We start from the raw sequence: 17,376 nt of genomic DNA, 5'->3' as shown, positions 1-17,376 counted from the left end.
ATTTGTATAATGCCTTTAAAATATGTTTTTCTTCTATATTGTTTACTTCAAATTTAGCAGGCTTTTATTATCAAGTACAAGGTATATTCACTCAAAATTTTCCGAATATTAAACAAATCTTTTTTTTCCCTTAGAGAGGTTGTAAAAAGCGTTGAGTCATAGAGCTAAACAATCGATAATTTGTAAAATCTTTAAAAACGATTGTAATTTTTTTTATTTTCAATGATATTATAAGCATTTCAGACTTTTAGGTCAATAACTGAATGAATTCTTGGACTTTTCAGACAATGGGACTTTTGATGTCATACATGAAAAAGGCCTTTAAAAAAATGAAACTTGCTTCAGTATTTATGATAACGCTGCACTGTAAGAGTCTTTTTTTAGAACATATATTTAGCATAATTGAATTGTATTGTCAAATGATTGATCAGAGAGAGAGAAATAGAGAGAGAGAGAAAGAGAGAGAGAGAGAGAGAACGCTATTGATATCATTACAGGAAACACACGCACTATGATAATGGTTTTAATCGTATAAATGTTTTATATTGGCTTGTGCAAAGTTCATGTTAAGATTATTTAAAGAAAATCTACACACAACTTAAAAGGTGTTAATTTCACTTAACGCTGGTCGATTAAATCTTTCCTAAAGATGATATTTGGACATTAAGAACTTCTACATTTTAGCCGTTCTAGCGTAAAAAACAACAAAAACAAAATTTGTAAAGATTGTTGTAAATCATTCATATTTACCAATAGTTAGAATCTTACCAGATATTGGATTTGTAGTTGTAGACATTTCCAAGGCTAACGTTGAATCTTGAGTTTTATGAAAAATGAAAAGATAAATTCAAAATAAAATTAAAAATATTTCAACACATATATCAAACAAAAATGTACAAATTTAGTTTAGTTAAATTATTTCAGTGTGCAACGTTTTGTAGAATCTTTTTGTATCTTTGTGAGACTTTTGCACAAACTTCATATTAGTCCCATCAAAAATATAGTGTTCTGCGCAAAGAAAACATGCATAATGTTAAATTGCCATACTTGTGTGAATACTTACCAATAGTATGATTTGGTTTTAAAAAAGTATTAGATGTTGTTTGGATTTCTGTCATACTTGGTGTTTTGGTATTATTAGGTGTTTCTTAAAATAAATCATGCTTTAAAATCAGTCAACATGGTTTTGTATCAATGTGATTGGTGTTTTTATAAGACCACAAACAGCAGAATGTAAACTTCAATATAATGCATTGTTTAATAGACTCAAACAGCCTGACATATGCAGTGTATTCATAAAAGTGAGTACATGCAACAATATTAAACATTTATTAAATGTCAACATAATTATGTCTTATTCACGTTGTTAGTTATTAATGATTGAATGTTCATTTATCGTTCTTCAGTTCTGCATTGCATATGTTAATGAATGCTTTGTACAGACCGTCATTTGGCAAAAGAAGGGTCAGGGTAGCAGCCAGGGCAACAGCAAACACAAGTAACATAACAATCGCAAGCACTTTCTGCCAAGGTGTGTGTTCCCGGTCTTTGATATCTGATCGAACTACATACTGTAATCCACAGAAAAAATGTTTCATAAACGATTACAATTTAAATGCAAATTAAATGTTAATTATGATACACTGCTGAAGTACATGTAAACCATACCACAAAGCTTAAATACTTGAATCTATTAATGAACGTTTCAAAGAAACAACAAGAAAAAACCAGGTTAAACTTAGATCATATTCATATCCATTAAACCTGCACAACATATGTCTAAGTGTATGTTTAAAATAATTGAACTCACAGCACATCTAACTAAAATATTTTGACATTTCTTGAAACTGTCTTTTTTTGTTGGAATCATATATGATTTCCTTCAAGATAATGTACAATGCATATCCACATTTAAATAATAAAACACCGCCTTTTGATTTACTAAGTTATGCAATTATAAACCCTGGGCAGTGTGATTTTGAAGAATATCAGTACTGCAGGAGTCTGACGAAGCCAATTAAAGACATATTATTTATAGTAGGAGGCAAAGCGAAATGTTTAGCTGGTGCCTATGATTTTTATCAAAATCGTCTGAAGTGTTATTGAGAAAACGTGACAAGGAAAAAAAAGAGTAAAATAAAAGAAAAAAAACAACAACTACGCAATGACAAAAAAATCTTCTGTTGAAACGGAAGATCTGAATGATAGGTGAAAAGTAACACAGCAATGACAAGAAAGTCTTACTTTGTGTGTGTGTATATATATATATATATATATATATATATATATATATATATATATATATATATATATGCTTATATATATATATATATATATATATATATATATATATATATATATATATATATATATATATATATATATATATATATATATGCTTGAACATTCGTAAAAGGGAACATATGTTGAGGAGTGTTGTCGTCCTGACAGCTTTACCTTAACTATAAAGTTATAATATTTATATTCTTCAGTTCGTAAGACGGGATTCAGATAGAAAAAAACCGGATGGAAGCAATGGCACAATAAACGCAATATCATTTAATTATATTCTTTCAAATCAAATCAAAGTTATTTATTACTTACAGATTTACTTTTTGAAAAGCATCCGGTCTCCATATTGATTAAATTTCTTCTTCAACTTGTGTCTCTCTTAAATGCCTATATGAATTTTCTACAAAAATTGTCTATTGAGAAGGAAAATATCTAGGACAAGGTAAATAAAAATACAAATAGAAAAGCGTTCCTCCTATTTATTCTTCAGACCAGAAAATTGACGCACTGTGTAAAAACATATCAAATTGCATGAGACTTGTTGAATATTTTCCATAGGCATTATACTTCTGAATGGTGAATTCATGTTACATAATGTAGTAAAACTTGCTTATTTTTTTTTTACTACTTACGAATTCATACAGTTGGCCAGAAAACATCAATTAGAAGTAAAATTTGGCTATTTTGCAATAATTGTAACAATACACTCATACTCTTGTGCAATAGCTTTCGGCAAGTCAATATACATAATCAAACGCCGGTAACGACATGATATAGCAAACGATTACTTTGGCAAATAAATACAAATAGTAATTAGCATTGTTAATCTCGTACGTTTAGATTTAACAAAATTTTTAAAAAAAATCATTTTAGCAAAATAAACAGCAAAATATAAAAAATTGTGTTTGTAAAATTTATTCTATGACGAAAAATGAAAGTAAAAGAAAACTAACGAATATGAAAAATATTCCTTCTAGAATCTTAGAAAGAAGTTAAAAAAAGAAGAAAAAGAAAACAGAAAAAAAAGAAAAAAAACATTTTTAAAGCATTCGATTATATGTTATTTCGCAGAAGAACATTGCAATCACTTTAGAGAGGATATTCAATCTTTAAAAGTTTTTGAAGGGCGCTCCTTTCATCGCTACTTACGTAATAAAGCCTATGGAACTTTGGAATTCCATGGACAAGTGTTCAAACAGGTAAAAATAGTTTCAGTTTACTCGATAAATTCTTTATTTGCCAAGCATCAAGGTAGATGAGTGTAAATAACCACCTGACTTGAACATTTAAATAACAACCTTGAACACAGAAAAAATACTTAGGACAAGCGCACTAATATTGGTTTTACCCGATATTTTGTTAGATTTTTTAAAAAAGTTAACCGAATAATGTACTGTACCAAAACTGATTGTTGTACAGTGTCGCTATCCATGTCTATATCAAATCAGAAAAAAATAGGAATCATATTTACAGATAAAATGATACAAATTGATTAAAGACAATTTAATGATATTGATAAAAATAATATTCACGAATTTGTTATAAGTTATTTCGTAAAACGCGGTACCCTTATAGCTGGCTGCACATGCACGTATCAGGTGAAAAATTGTTTATGCAAAAGAATGCATACGCCGAAATCTCTAAGAGAATGGATGTATAGCAGGCGAGCAGAGTCATTTTCGGACAACCCTCTCATTTTGTGCATATTCAAAGGTCAAGAGTCTGTATGATTATATTCCACCACGTATTTCTAAGATCCACGGTATAGAAGGTGTCACAAATCAGTATCTACTGGTATTGTATTTGTTTTCTTTACATATTAGTATCCTGTAGGGACCCTCTTTAACGTTCCTGTGTAACAAGTTTTTTTTTACCCGTAGTGTACCTCTCTGGACACGGTGTCAGCTATAGTACGTATTGGTCAGCTTTTTTCTATTGTTCGTGTACTTTATTTAAACTGCCGCATTGCAGAACTGGCAGACAGTGGCCACGTTTTCCCCATGACAGGTATGAGCAGCTAAGGTTTTGAGTAACCCTTTCTCCTATTAGGGGTAAGTTAAACTATTTTATACTTTTGTAATTGAACTACGGCTCAGTCTTTTTACATTACTGTGGAGTTTATATTAAGTATTTTTTGTTACTTTTGATATACTGGTTTTACGAGGTAGAACTGTTAAACATAGGTGCTTGCTCGCGCGTGTTCCTGTGTGGTCACGTGTCGAGTGTGTGTGCTTTATATTGCGATATAAAGGCATGATATACTTGTATTTTGCCGTGTAGTTCGGTGTACTTGTATATTGTCCGTGTAGTACGGAGTATTTGTATATCGTTTTGACGTGGTTTTTCTGTGTTAAGTAGTGTGATACTCTTAACGTTATGCAGTGATCGTATTCGCTGTGGTTTCGTGCTATTGTATGGCGTGCTGTTGTTGCCATAATGTTATATTTTAAGTCCGTGCGACTTAGCCTATGTTTATGTAAGGTATATTAATCATGTAACTCAAAATATGTTTATTTGTTTAATTTAATAAGGTCCCTATCCAGTTTCTGGCAGTCCATCGCCGTGGTAATACCTGTCCGCCACTGTCTCACGCCATGCCATATCTACCCACTACTCTTCTACATGCCTGTGACGAAGACTATGGACATCAGAAAACTTAAATATCTTATTGTTTATAATATGTATATTTGTTTGGTTTTATTTTATATAAAAATTGTAAATATAAAACGAATTCTGTTGTGTTTGACTGAACAGTCACGACGGCTGTCGTGACAAATGGTGTCAGAAGTGGGATAGCTGTTCAGTCAACACATTTTTTTTGTAGTTTATTTTGAATATTGTTCTTAAGAATTTATACTTCTGTTATATTTTTCAGTGGAATGGCAGATTTTTTTTTTTTGTGGCGTTGATATATGGAAGGGCCCCGAACGGAGAAAGGTTGCTCAGGTTGTGTATATGTAATAACTCTCGAGTGTTGAGAGGTCAGGTATATTGATACTAGATGCATTGTTTTTATTTAAGCTTTTTCTTTTGTAAGATTATTTTGTTGATCGTTGTGTTAATTAGCGTAGTTAAGATGGAGTCGCCAACACTACAGGAGCTAACAGAACACGGGAGAAAGATGGAGTTGAAGGGGACAGACCTTCAGAAATTCATCTTGGATCAGCAAACTCATTATCGGGAGTTGAGAGCTGCAGAGAGATCTCAGGAGAAAGAGGAGAGAGAGTATCAGCTGAAGAGAGAAGAACAGGTTTCGAATTATATCTATTAAGGGCTCAGATAATGTTGGAGCCGACTGTCTAAGTCGTTTGTAAATATATTTTTGTAGATTTTGCTTATGTATTTTTGAATTTTATTTTTGTGTTTTAAAAGTTCTTCGAACTTTTTTTTTGTTTGGGGAGGTGTTGTCACAAATCAGTATCTACTGGTATTGTATTTGTTTTCTTTACATATTTGTATCCTGTAGGGACCCTCTTTAACGTTCCTGTGTAACTAGTTTTTTTTACCCGTAGTGTACCTCTCTGGACACGGTGTCAGCTATAGTACGTATTGGTCAGCTTTTTTCTATTGTTCGTGTACTTTATTTAAACTGCCGCATTGCAGAACTGGCAGACAGTGGCCACGTTTTCCCCATGACAGGTATGAGCAGCTAAGGTTTTGAGTAACCCTTTCTCCTATTAGGGGTAAGTTAAACTATTTTATACTTTTGTAATTGAACTACGGCTCAGTCTTTTTACATTACTGTGGAGTTTATATTAAGTATTTTTTGTTACTTTTGATATACTGGTTTTACGAGGTAGAACTGTTAAACATAGGTGCTTGCTCGCGCGTGTTCCTGTGTGGTCACGTGTCGAGTGTGTGTGCTTTATATTGCGATATAAAGGCATGATATACTTGTATTTTGCCGTGTAGTTCGGTGTACTTGTATATTGTCCGTGTAGTACGGAGTATTTGTATATCGTTTTGACGTGGTTTTTCTGTGTTAAGTAGTGTGATACTCTTAACGTTATGCAGTGATCGTATTCGCTGTGGTTTCGTGCTATTGTATGGCGTGCTGTTGTTGCCATAATGTTATATTTTAAGTCCGTGCGACTTAGCCTATGTTTATGTAAGGTATATTAATCATGTAACTCAAAATATGTTTATTTGTTTAATTTAATAAGGTCCCTATCCAGTTTCTGGCAGTCCATCGCCGTGGTAATACCTGTCCGCCACTGTCTCACGCCATGCCATATCTACCCACTACTCTTCTACATGCCTGTGACGAAGACTATGGACATCAGAAAACTTAAATATCTTATTGTTTATAATATGTATATTTGTTTGGTTTTATTTTATATAAAAATTGTAAATATAAAACGAATTCTGTTGTGTTTGACTGAACAGTCACGACGGCTGTCGTGACAGAAGGACACAATCGAACTTTATAGCAAAAAAAAAATCCGATTGCATAATAAGAACGTAAACGGTTGATCACTGGCGACACAATTCATATTTGTAGTGATTTTTGCAATGGATTTACATAAGCTTATTTCATTAAGGTTTGTTGGTCGTTTCCATATTAAAGCAGGAAATTTGTGGAGACAATTTTTCTGAAGAAAGAAAAGTCAGGATCATAAGATATGTATATTTCTCTATCGTTTAACGTGTTTTTTTTTTAACTCTTTCAGCTCTTGATTGGAAAGCTTTCGTCGTCCAGCCAATTATAAAGGTAATACATAAAACTATACAGCTGTATGATTGATGAAATGTCAGGAATTATGTTTTTTTCTTGTTTATTAAGATGTCTACTGCCAGCTTGGTGACGTGATCATCATTTTCATCGGTTTCCCCGATTATCTCGTTATCTAAGCGGAGCGAAACGTGATAAAATGATAATTTATCTTGAGTTTGCATATAGTGGACACTAAGATGCGCGCATCGAGCTTCGTGCTCTGCGTAACAAGAAGTGGCGACTTGTATCTTTTAAACCATGACAGGAATTCATCAACTTCGAGTTCGCATGATGTAGATTTTACCATATCAAGGTTAAAATACGTGGTCTGTCCATGAACCTCGATATCGGTAAGCTTTAATACGGCAGACGAAACGAATACATTTTCTGGTATTCAGTAACTAAAGATAAAAACAAAAATGTCTTACCGCTCAGAAAAAAAATAATGTTGACACTTTTTTCTCTATCAATTGATTATATATATATATATATATATATATATATATATATATATATATATATATATATATATATATATATATATATATATGTTTATCATACTTTCATGTTAAATACTGAAATATGATTGGTTTAGACGCAGTAGATAATACGTTCTATTACCCTCAGCGTTAAAAACACACTTAGCAACGAATAACACAACGAATTGTTACATGCGCGTAAATTATGCGCGTACGGTTCGCCGTAGAATTCACGTAAAGCAGTAAAAAAATTCTCTAAAATTAAGACATTCAGTATAATAAAATAAATAGTTCCTGTTTGGGAGAATAGCGGTTGAAAATGACACCCCACGAAAACCATTGTCAACCTCCGCTTCGCGTCAGTGGACAATGGTTTTCTCGGGGTGTCAATTTCAACTGTTATCCTCCCAAACAGGCACTATTTAAATAATGTGAAACACTCAAAAAATAATTGTAGTTTCTAGGCAATAACAATAGTTGAAGTAGAAGTAGACACGGGGGAGTTCATATAGAAATTTCTTGTATATTTTTCATAAATCTGAACCTCCATTTATTTTAACATCTGATATATAAGCTGTTTCATCCCTTTGTTCCTCTGGTACTTGTACTGACTGCCGATTTTATTTAGCTTTTAGCCTATCCCTTTTCGTCTGGGAAGTGTCCAGTTCGGTCCTCTTCTTTAAAGTTCTCTATAGGTTTAATTTGTGAAACCTGTGTATTGTCCATGGTTATGTGTAACGAGTGCAATTATGGGGAAAATAAGTATTTTTAATGTGTTATATCAGACATGTGAAATATATGACATTTCTACTACATGTAGCTTGCAAGTGAATTAATCCTTAAGCTTGATTATTGGAGTGCTTGGTTTTTATGTACGAAACCAGGATTAAAACCTTTCATTTACAATTAAGTGCCTGAGTTAAAGGGACATGGTCACGATTTTGTTTAAATTCTGTTTTTATTATTTACAATGCTGTAGAAATGCAATTCGAATGATTAAGTGAAATTTGAGAGTAAATTGTTAAGTTATAAGCAAGATAGGGAGGTCAGAATTCTTTGTCATTTAAACAAGGCTCGTGCCCTGTTTTTGTTTACATAGGCTCAATATACCAGTGAAAATTATTTTCAAGCTGATTGGTATATCTTGTTATTCATTTTTAGCATAAATTAACGTCAAATATATTCATATTAGGTCAAAAACTGGAATTTTTATTTCAACATTCAAAATGTAACTCGCCTATAAGTCAACAAATGACACCAAAATTTTGGTTACCTATTATAAATGCATTACTGAAGCATTGTAACCATCAAAATCGGAAAAATAATGTTTGCCCAAAACCGTGACCACGCCCCTTTAAATGTAGTTTTTTTTTTACAGATGACAACGAGGAAGGAGAAGGAAGAAAGCCCTTGTTTCTTACAATGACAGAACGTTCTGCATGACCTGCAAAGTGTGGTTTATGAAACGAAAGTATAAGCTTGTGTAAGCAATTTGAAATAAGATCAGGTTGAATTTATTTGACATTTGCATCACCTTACTGAGAAAAACAATGCTATTGTGCAATATAAAGTTTACCCAAAAAATAATAACAAAGCATTAAACGGAGCTATCCTAACATACTGCACAGCAGAAACCAGTAGTAAATTTCATTCTTCTGCAAGTTTCCTCTGCAAGTTTCCGCTGCCTAAACCACCAGAAATAATGGACAGCCCAAGTTACCACAACGCGTAAACCCATGTAAACTTCGGTTTTTATTGTGAAACTTTGAATAAACATATTTTTCTTGAGTTTCGGCGCAATTTCCATAGGATTTCTGGTGTGCTAAAACTTTTCTATTTTTTATCCAGTTAAGGATTTTTTTTATTAAGCTTATTTTTCAAAATACTTTTTTAGGCTGCCAAAAAATGTATTTTTTTAATTGTTTTACATTTTTTATGTCAGTAGTTAAGTACAAATTCGTGAAAATAGATGTTGATTTAGAAAACAATGTTTTTCGAGCATATCCATTCATTGTTTGTTTTTTTTTTCATCCAGTTAACAATAGAATAAATCATTCTCAACATACTTAATAGTCGTTCCTTGGTCGTCGGTAAACTCTTAAGAACAAGTGATGTGTTATTCAAAACGTTCCATGACTGTTTTGTTAAAATATGATCATGATAAACTAATAGGAAACACTTTCAATGCATATACGGCATTTGGATGACTTCATATAAGATTAGGTAAACTAATTATCTTACAATAAACTGTTAAAAAGTTTTTGTGTCTGTCTTGACGAAATTTCAGCAATGTACGGTGTGCATATATATCACTTAATATCAAACTTGTGGCATAGAACATTGTTACATATTTAAAGGCTTACCCAGGTATTCACTGCATTCTCTCATATTTCATATGTGTTATTTTTTCCAGTCGACATCGTTACAAACCCGCAGACACGATTACAAACTTGCAACAACAAAAGAATTGAAACTGAAACTACTCTTTTTTTAAAGAATGTTTTCTTGTAGAGAAGAGGAGGGCGTAATGAGAAAGTAAATTGCAAGTTATCTGTTAAAAACATTTGGTAAGTCAATAAGATATATATATACAGAGCACATTTATATTATGTAATGTTATCTGTGTTTTATCCAACGAGTTAAACTAATGTATGTATAATTTGAATTTCGCAAAGGTTTCAAAGTTTGGAAGTAAATATATCAAAAAGCACAATCACGAATTTTATTTTTATTTTTTTTTAAATATAAGCTTTCAAACCAGCTCTTAATAAGTCGGGAATATATATTTTTATCCATACTGAAAATGCAACGTTATGTTGTGCGATTAGTGTGACCTTGAACAAAGTCATTCAGAACGTCCTTTTGGAGGTGAAGAGGCATAGCGCCTTTTTTACATTCTTTCGCCTACACCTGTGTCTCGATGGAAATCACTTGTTACAAAATATAGCTTAAGGTATCAGTCGCAACATGATATAGGAACTATATATACTGTTTTTAAATGGTGTCTGTGACAGCTGATTTGAGGGGGAAAAATCGGGAAAAACTGCATCGAGAAATGAATATGTAGAACTCTGTGGCATTTAGTATTCTGAACGGTGATAACTTTCAGCAAAATGCAAGAAATCTAAGTGTACAGTTGTTTATAAAATACATGTACGATGTATACTGTTTTGACTAGAGATACAGTTACTACTTGGCGCAATCAATCCAACTACCTTAAATCAAAATGACTTCCGCACTACCACTAGGCCACGCACCTTTCATTTTATTAGATGTTTGTTTTCTTTCAATACATCAGGTTATGTACAGGATTGCATTAGAAAAGTCACTAGTTTAAATTGTCCTCTAATTTGTAATACAAAGACCGCGTAAAACCAAAATTAATTCATAGTAAAGGTGTCCTACAATACCCGAAAAACATAATTTTAATAGGAATTCTTTGGTCTAAAGTGGTTGAAATAGTCGAATACTAATATACCTTTTTTATCACATATTTTCTATTTTCCTATATATCCATGACAAAACCTGATATTTTAATGATACCTTTTAAGAAAATTAAGACTCTTAGAGCATGATATTGTGTAATTTGCATTTCTTTGATTATATTTTTACTAAATATTGTATACATTGTAATATTGAAAATATGTCTGATGTTTGCAGAAGTGCTATATTTTAAGCGATATCGTATTTTAAGTGCGTTATACCTCTTTATAGTAAGCTATTCACTGTTATGTATAACTGTGCAAGACTTTAAAATTTCTTTTTCTAAAGATCACTTAAAAGAAATACTCAAAACATAATGAAACAAGTTTGACCTGCAGAAAGAAACAGCTGCTGATATTTAATGATAAAAATAAAACAAAACCAAAAAAAATATTGATTCGAAATAATAAACTTACAGTGTTTTGTATATTTAAAAACGCATACTATCTGTTCTCATCGCTTCGTCGGATTAAGTCCTTGATATTTAACGCAATAAAGTACATGCCAACATGTTTTTGGGAGTTAATTTTAATCAACTCTCCAATGCAGTTTCTCTGGCAAATCGAAACTGAAACAGTGTTTTGACCGAAGCACAAACCATCACCGCTGACAAGATTTAGTTCTTGAAAATAATCGATAAATTTCATGTAATATACGTTGAAGCATTTTTTTAAAGGAAACTTATTTATAAATACCTTGAATTAGTCAGAGTTTAAATAGTACGAACAATTTAGAAGTTTTTCGCAGTCGTATGTATTTCTACGCAAGAGTTCAATATAGTCTCGTTCAACCTACATATCCGACAAGCCGAGAGTCAGTCTATAGTTAAAGGTCACATCATCAAGCTATCACGTGACCTGGTATCTCTTACTTGTCGGAGATTAACTTAGACAGCCGAGCATCTGGTTGAACTAGACTATAGTTCATTATTTGTTGGATCCATACAGTTTTTGTAATATTCCGAGTACCGATACATAGTTTGATGAAATCAATTCCATTTTTAAATATTACACAACATGATTCATATTAAGAGATGTTCTCGAAATACTTATCGAAAAAGTCCGAGAATTCATATTATAAAAATGTGCGTAATTCAAATACAGATTATAAACTACTTGCCAAGCAAAATAACAATATCGTTGATTTTAAGATAAATAATAATCGATAAAATCAACTCCCGTCAGTACTTCAGTTCTTTGATTTTTAATGTTTTTATATCATTCTCCTAATGTTGAACTCCATCAAAATGCATTGGCTTGGATGAAAAAAAGCGGTATGGAACATAAAAGGATTATCTTTGAAAGAAATAGTTTTTAAAAAATCACTCATTGATAAAGCAAATGTGTATCACATGTGTACTATAGGCCAACAAGTTGAGAGAGAGAAAATGGTATTATGAACTATAACTCGAAAATACAATAAGCATAGAGTTTGATGATTCAACTTCTTTTGAAACATAGATGTTTTTAACATGTGTCTAATATTTTTAGGAAATATTCTTAAATTAAAAAACACGAATAGGTTCATCCAAGATGTTGGCGATTAATGATTGATAGTTCTAATTTATATAACTTGTTATATTTTCATTATTATTATTATTATTTTTTTTTATGCAAATGATATGGTGTGTGCGTATTTTTTTAGTTAAATACATGTACCAACGATGGACGCATTGACATCATGTTTAGTGGTTTTTCAAATTTCTGTGTTCATCCGTCAGTTGGACCAAATCAATTGTCAACCTTTATATGAGAATCCTCAAGAAGATTCATTGACAGACTTGGGTCATTTGTATTGCCAAAAATATTATGTAAAAAGAATTGTTTGATTGTTACTATGTTCTTATAATATTTATTTTGAAACGAATTTTGTCGTACTGCATTCATGGAATGCGTCCATTTGCATAAAATGTGTAAATGTTATGACAGTTATATAAGCAATGCTAGATAACACAATTGCTGTTGTACTTTTCCTAAGTAATGCGTTTTTTGTTGTAAAGATGATTTCTATAGCCTGGATTTCACAAGTATGGTTACATCTGAAACATGTATTGACTGTTATTGTTGATGAGTACATGTGTTCAAGACTAGTAGAATTAAGGAGTGACATATGACTATTAAGTGTGAAATTCACAAGTAACCATTACGTGTACAACGTCATAGAATACCTGTTTTCATTATTTAAATCTCATAGCGTCGATAGCCAGAAATCCCATTCTGTGATGAAGAATATGTTTTTATCGTACGAATGTATAATGTACAATGCAATACAGATAATTCTATTCTGTTCGTTTAATCATGATGAGAAGGTAGTTTGTGTTTCTTAAATGCATTATGATGTTTTATGATACAGTTGGCACTGTATTTTTTTATTCAAATGCTGTGTTACTAGCTGAACTTTTTTCTAGCAAAATCAAAGTATAAATTGGTTAAATGGGTTAAAAACTACGCGATTATTTTTTTTTTTTAAGTTACATTTAATCCAATGTTTAATTTTTGATTTTAATTTACCTTTTCTTTGTACAGAACGAGAGCGTTCCCATGGAAAAAAAGACAAACAAGTTTGCAAAAGGAACTAGGATTGACTAGAGGTAGCATTGAAATTACTTTACATGTTTTTCAGCATTTAGATAAAGTATCATCTTTATGTCAATGTCTGCATGTAAATCAGCTATTTAGTAAACAATTAAATCCATTGAAATATGTAATTGCAAGTTGTTCGTTCAAAGTAATTTGTTTTAAACTAGTAGTTTGTACAATCAGATCAACTTCAATCATTACACATCGTGTTTACTTAGCCATGGGTCATTTTTGTGATCTTTGACAATGCAAGGGGTCCTCTTTAAGTTTAGCATGTTACTTTAAATGTTTTAAATGCTGAAACATTAAACAATGTTGTATTTGTTTTGCAATACAATTTGCTGTCCTTTAAAAAAGGACTACAATACGTGGACCATTTGCATGTGTTTCCGAAAACGTGAAAGCCTTAAGATTATCAGAGATTCCACCGACTCTAGCCCTTTGCTTTTAACCACTAAATTTGTACGTTGTATTACTAATACATGTATGTATAGCCCTGACTTTTTCTCTTAGAATTTAAAGGGTTATTTCTTCTAAAATAATTATGATCTATCTATGAATGAAGTTTGCATGTATAGTATCAGGCATTCGGTGAATTCTACTATTTGCGCACACATTACGATTCGCACTACTTTGTTAACTATGCAGTGAATAAAAAATTTCATATTCATATGATGCATTTATTTGAGATTTAAATTTTAATACAGTGACATAATTATTCAATCATACTTAAATGCTTAAAAAATTTAATCGGGAAGTTCTCTAGCCTCGCCTACTATAAAAGTAAAGTTAAGTTACTTGTGTATTCGGAAAACAACAAAATATTGCAAATTATGTTATTTGATGCATGTTGCCGTTTCGGCATAACATTAACCTATTTTATAATACTGATAGTTCATATCACACGCCAATCATTTTTTTAAAAGGAATACTTTGTTTCTGTACTGTTTACCGACAACTTTACAATTACATCGCCTTTGAACTTATGTGTGCATATGGCACGGAATCCCGATTCCCATTCAGATAAACGTGTGCTAGCCTGGTTCCCTGAGCTACCCATTACGCACAGGAACGAGGCTAGCTCATGTGCAGGCTGAATTTTCCCCATAGCATCCGGTTTAACCTCGCTTATATATTTCTCTCTGTCTGTAAACTTTTCACATTTTGACTTCTTCTAAAAACCAACTTAGCCAATTTTAACCAAACTTGGTGCAAAGCATCCTTATAGTAAGGCTATTCTAAATTGTTAAAATAAAGGGTCAAATCCGTTATAAATGGGATATAATCGCGAAAAGGTGAGTACAGGGTGTGTCTTCAAAAATCCTCTTCTTAAGAACCACTGCACCAGAACTTGAAAAAAAATTGTGACCCCTGGACCGAATCCGTGGCCCAAGGCGAGGTTCAAAGTTTACCATAGAATTACATGGGAAAATGTTCTTCTAAATAACCACTGCATCATAAATACCAATATTTACACAAAAGCTTGTATATATGGTGAACATTCTAAATTATAAAACTCGTGACCCCCGGACTAAAACCGGGACCCAAGGCGAGTTTCAAAGCCTACCATAGATATGCACAGGATAAATGTTTAAAAATCTTCCTCTCAAGAACCACGGCCCCAAAAATGCTAATATTTACAAAAATCTTGTATCTATAATGACTATTCTAAATTGTAAAAATTGCGACCCCTGGACAAAAGTTTAGCACAAAATTGCATAGGATTTTTCAAAATCTTCTTCACTGCACAAAAAGCCAATATTTTCACAAAAGCGTGTACATAAAGTGAACATTCTAAATTGTTAAAGCGTGACCCCCGACTAAAGCTTGGACTCAAAACGGAATTCAAAGTTTGAAAACATGTTTCAAATGTTTAAAAATCTTCTTGAGAACTAAAATGCAACAGTTCGGGATATTTATTTGAATACAATCTTAGCTATTGTCGATTCTAAATTGTTAAATTAGCCACCCACAGTTATATACAGGGGCACCAAGAGGGGTTCAGGGTTCACCGAAGAGAAATATAGTAAATATGTTTAAAAATCCTCTTCTTTAAAACTACAATGTTACAGTTTGTGAGATTATTAAACATAGATCCTCAAGTAGTAGAACTTCTAAATTGTAAAATCCGTGACCCCAGACCAACACTGGGGCCCTAGAAGGGGTTCAACGTTAAACATAGAAGTATTTTGAAAAATGTTTAAAAATATTTTTCTCAAGAACTACATTGCTACCATTTGTGAGATTACTATGCAAACATTCTCAAATAGTGTAGATTCTGAATTGTTAAAGCGAACCCCCGTACCAAGACTGGGGCCACAGAAAGGGGTTGAAAGCTTAAAAAAGATATCGCATATCGTAATGAAAACATAATGCAGGCATAAGTAAAAAAAAGAAAAACAAAAACAAAAACAAAAAACAACGTATTTGTATTTTAATTATTATACAAAGTTTGATTCATTCATTTTCTTACAAATGTTCTAAGCTATAGATAGACATGTAAACAGAATAATGTATATGGATCGAAATCGTAACGAGACGTTCTTGAAAATTACAGTCGCAATTTGTGAAAGGAGTTAAAATCGTTTTACACTCTTTCCAGAAACGGGTAAAGTTTATTATTCAGTCATCTTTGACTCAACTAAAACTCAGCAGGTGCATTCGGAAAATTTAAGCACACGTTGGCGTTTTTGATCTGCAATACTTAGTAACATAAGTAGATAAATTTACCAACGTATGTATCACTAACCTGGCTCGATCTTTTCAACACCAGAACAATTAAAAAACGATCAGAAAGAGTGATACTGTTGAAAAAGTAACATATATTTGTGTTGACCTTCGGGGTATGAATGTTTACATTCATTCTAATTAAAATAATGTATCTAATGTTGACATAAACAATTCGCATGCCAACACAAATAGCTTGTACGGTAACATAAATAAGTTATATAAACATATATCTGAATTGTTTATTTCATTTATAGCTAATTTAACATTCATTTGCCTCTTTAGTCATCTTAATCCTCCTTTATCAGCCACTCATGTATTTTTTTTTTAATTTCGCCATTTGGTGAATTGATTTCAAATTTACAATACTAAGCATACATCTTATTATTGATGCATTATATGATTAGCACAAATTGAAATCAATTGTTAAAATCAAATTATTTGTATGGTGGGAAATAATATCTCACTAATGTGAACAGTAGCGCACAACATCACGTTGTCTTTCTGAACATTCTAGTCCTACGGCATTCAATGTACTTATCATACAAATGGCTGTATCAGTATAAAATAAATGAAGTTCGTATCAATCTCATTTACAAATGAGAAACTGTCGCTAAAGTGTCTGAAGAGCAAATACTTTAGTTGCGTGCATATTCTGAATAAACAGCACTCTACATGTAGAAACCACGAGATCATTAAGGCATAGTTTTATTTTACAGACGGCAACGAGGAAGGGGTAAGTCATCCTTTGATTAGAAAACACAGTGCGTCTTAAGCTATATGACATAATAATGTTTTGAATATGCAAAATGTTGTGCTAATGTGGATAATACATAAAACGGAATTGCGAAGTGGTTCGATCAATTTGAAATAAGAACATATTTGTTTCCTGCGAAAGCTGTATCCACTATCCGCCAAAATCAATGCTATGATTTTTCTATTACCTATTTTTGAATTCTCAGTGGATAGTATAATGTATAATTTAATATCACGTTCTTAATTATTTTGATATGTTTATGTTTTAACAAGACTTTAAACACAAAAAGGCAACACATTAGTTTGAAAAAGCCAACTGCATAGTGATTTGATAATGTTTATTTAA

General features: G+C 31.9%; 1 protein-coding gene and 1 long non-coding RNA gene across 2 annotated transcripts; one reads left to right on the top strand and one right to left on the bottom strand.

Moving 5' to 3' along the window:
• Positions 1–736: 736 nt before the first annotated feature.
• On the bottom strand, positions 737–2,691 carry LOC128174391 (uncharacterized). The gene is made up of 4 exons (XM_052839954.1): positions 2,605–2,691; positions 1,445–1,571; positions 1,064–1,147; positions 737–816 (listed from the first exon to the last, which is right to left on the bottom strand). The coding sequence occupies exons 1-4, from the start codon at positions 2,635–2,637 to the stop codon at positions 737–739; spliced, it is 324 nt and encodes a 107-aa protein (XP_052695914.1). The 5' UTR covers positions 2,638–2,691.
• Positions 2,692–4,198: 1,507 nt separating this feature from the next.
• On the top strand, positions 4,199–6,692 carry LOC128171313 (uncharacterized). Its single transcript, XR_008242060.1, has 3 exons — positions 4,199–4,343; positions 4,824–5,975; positions 6,456–6,692. It is a non-coding gene; the product is annotated as an uncharacterized LOC128171313 (long non-coding RNA).
• Positions 6,693–17,376: the final 10,684 nt, after the last annotated feature.

This window comes from Crassostrea angulata, chromosome 2, assembly GCF_025612915.1.
Source record: "Crassostrea angulata isolate pt1a10 chromosome 2, ASM2561291v2, whole genome shotgun sequence".
Classification (NCBI taxonomy): Eukaryota; Metazoa; Mollusca; class Bivalvia; order Ostreida; family Ostreidae; genus Magallana; species Magallana angulata.
This window is presented reverse-complemented; position numbering and strand designations above follow the sequence as displayed.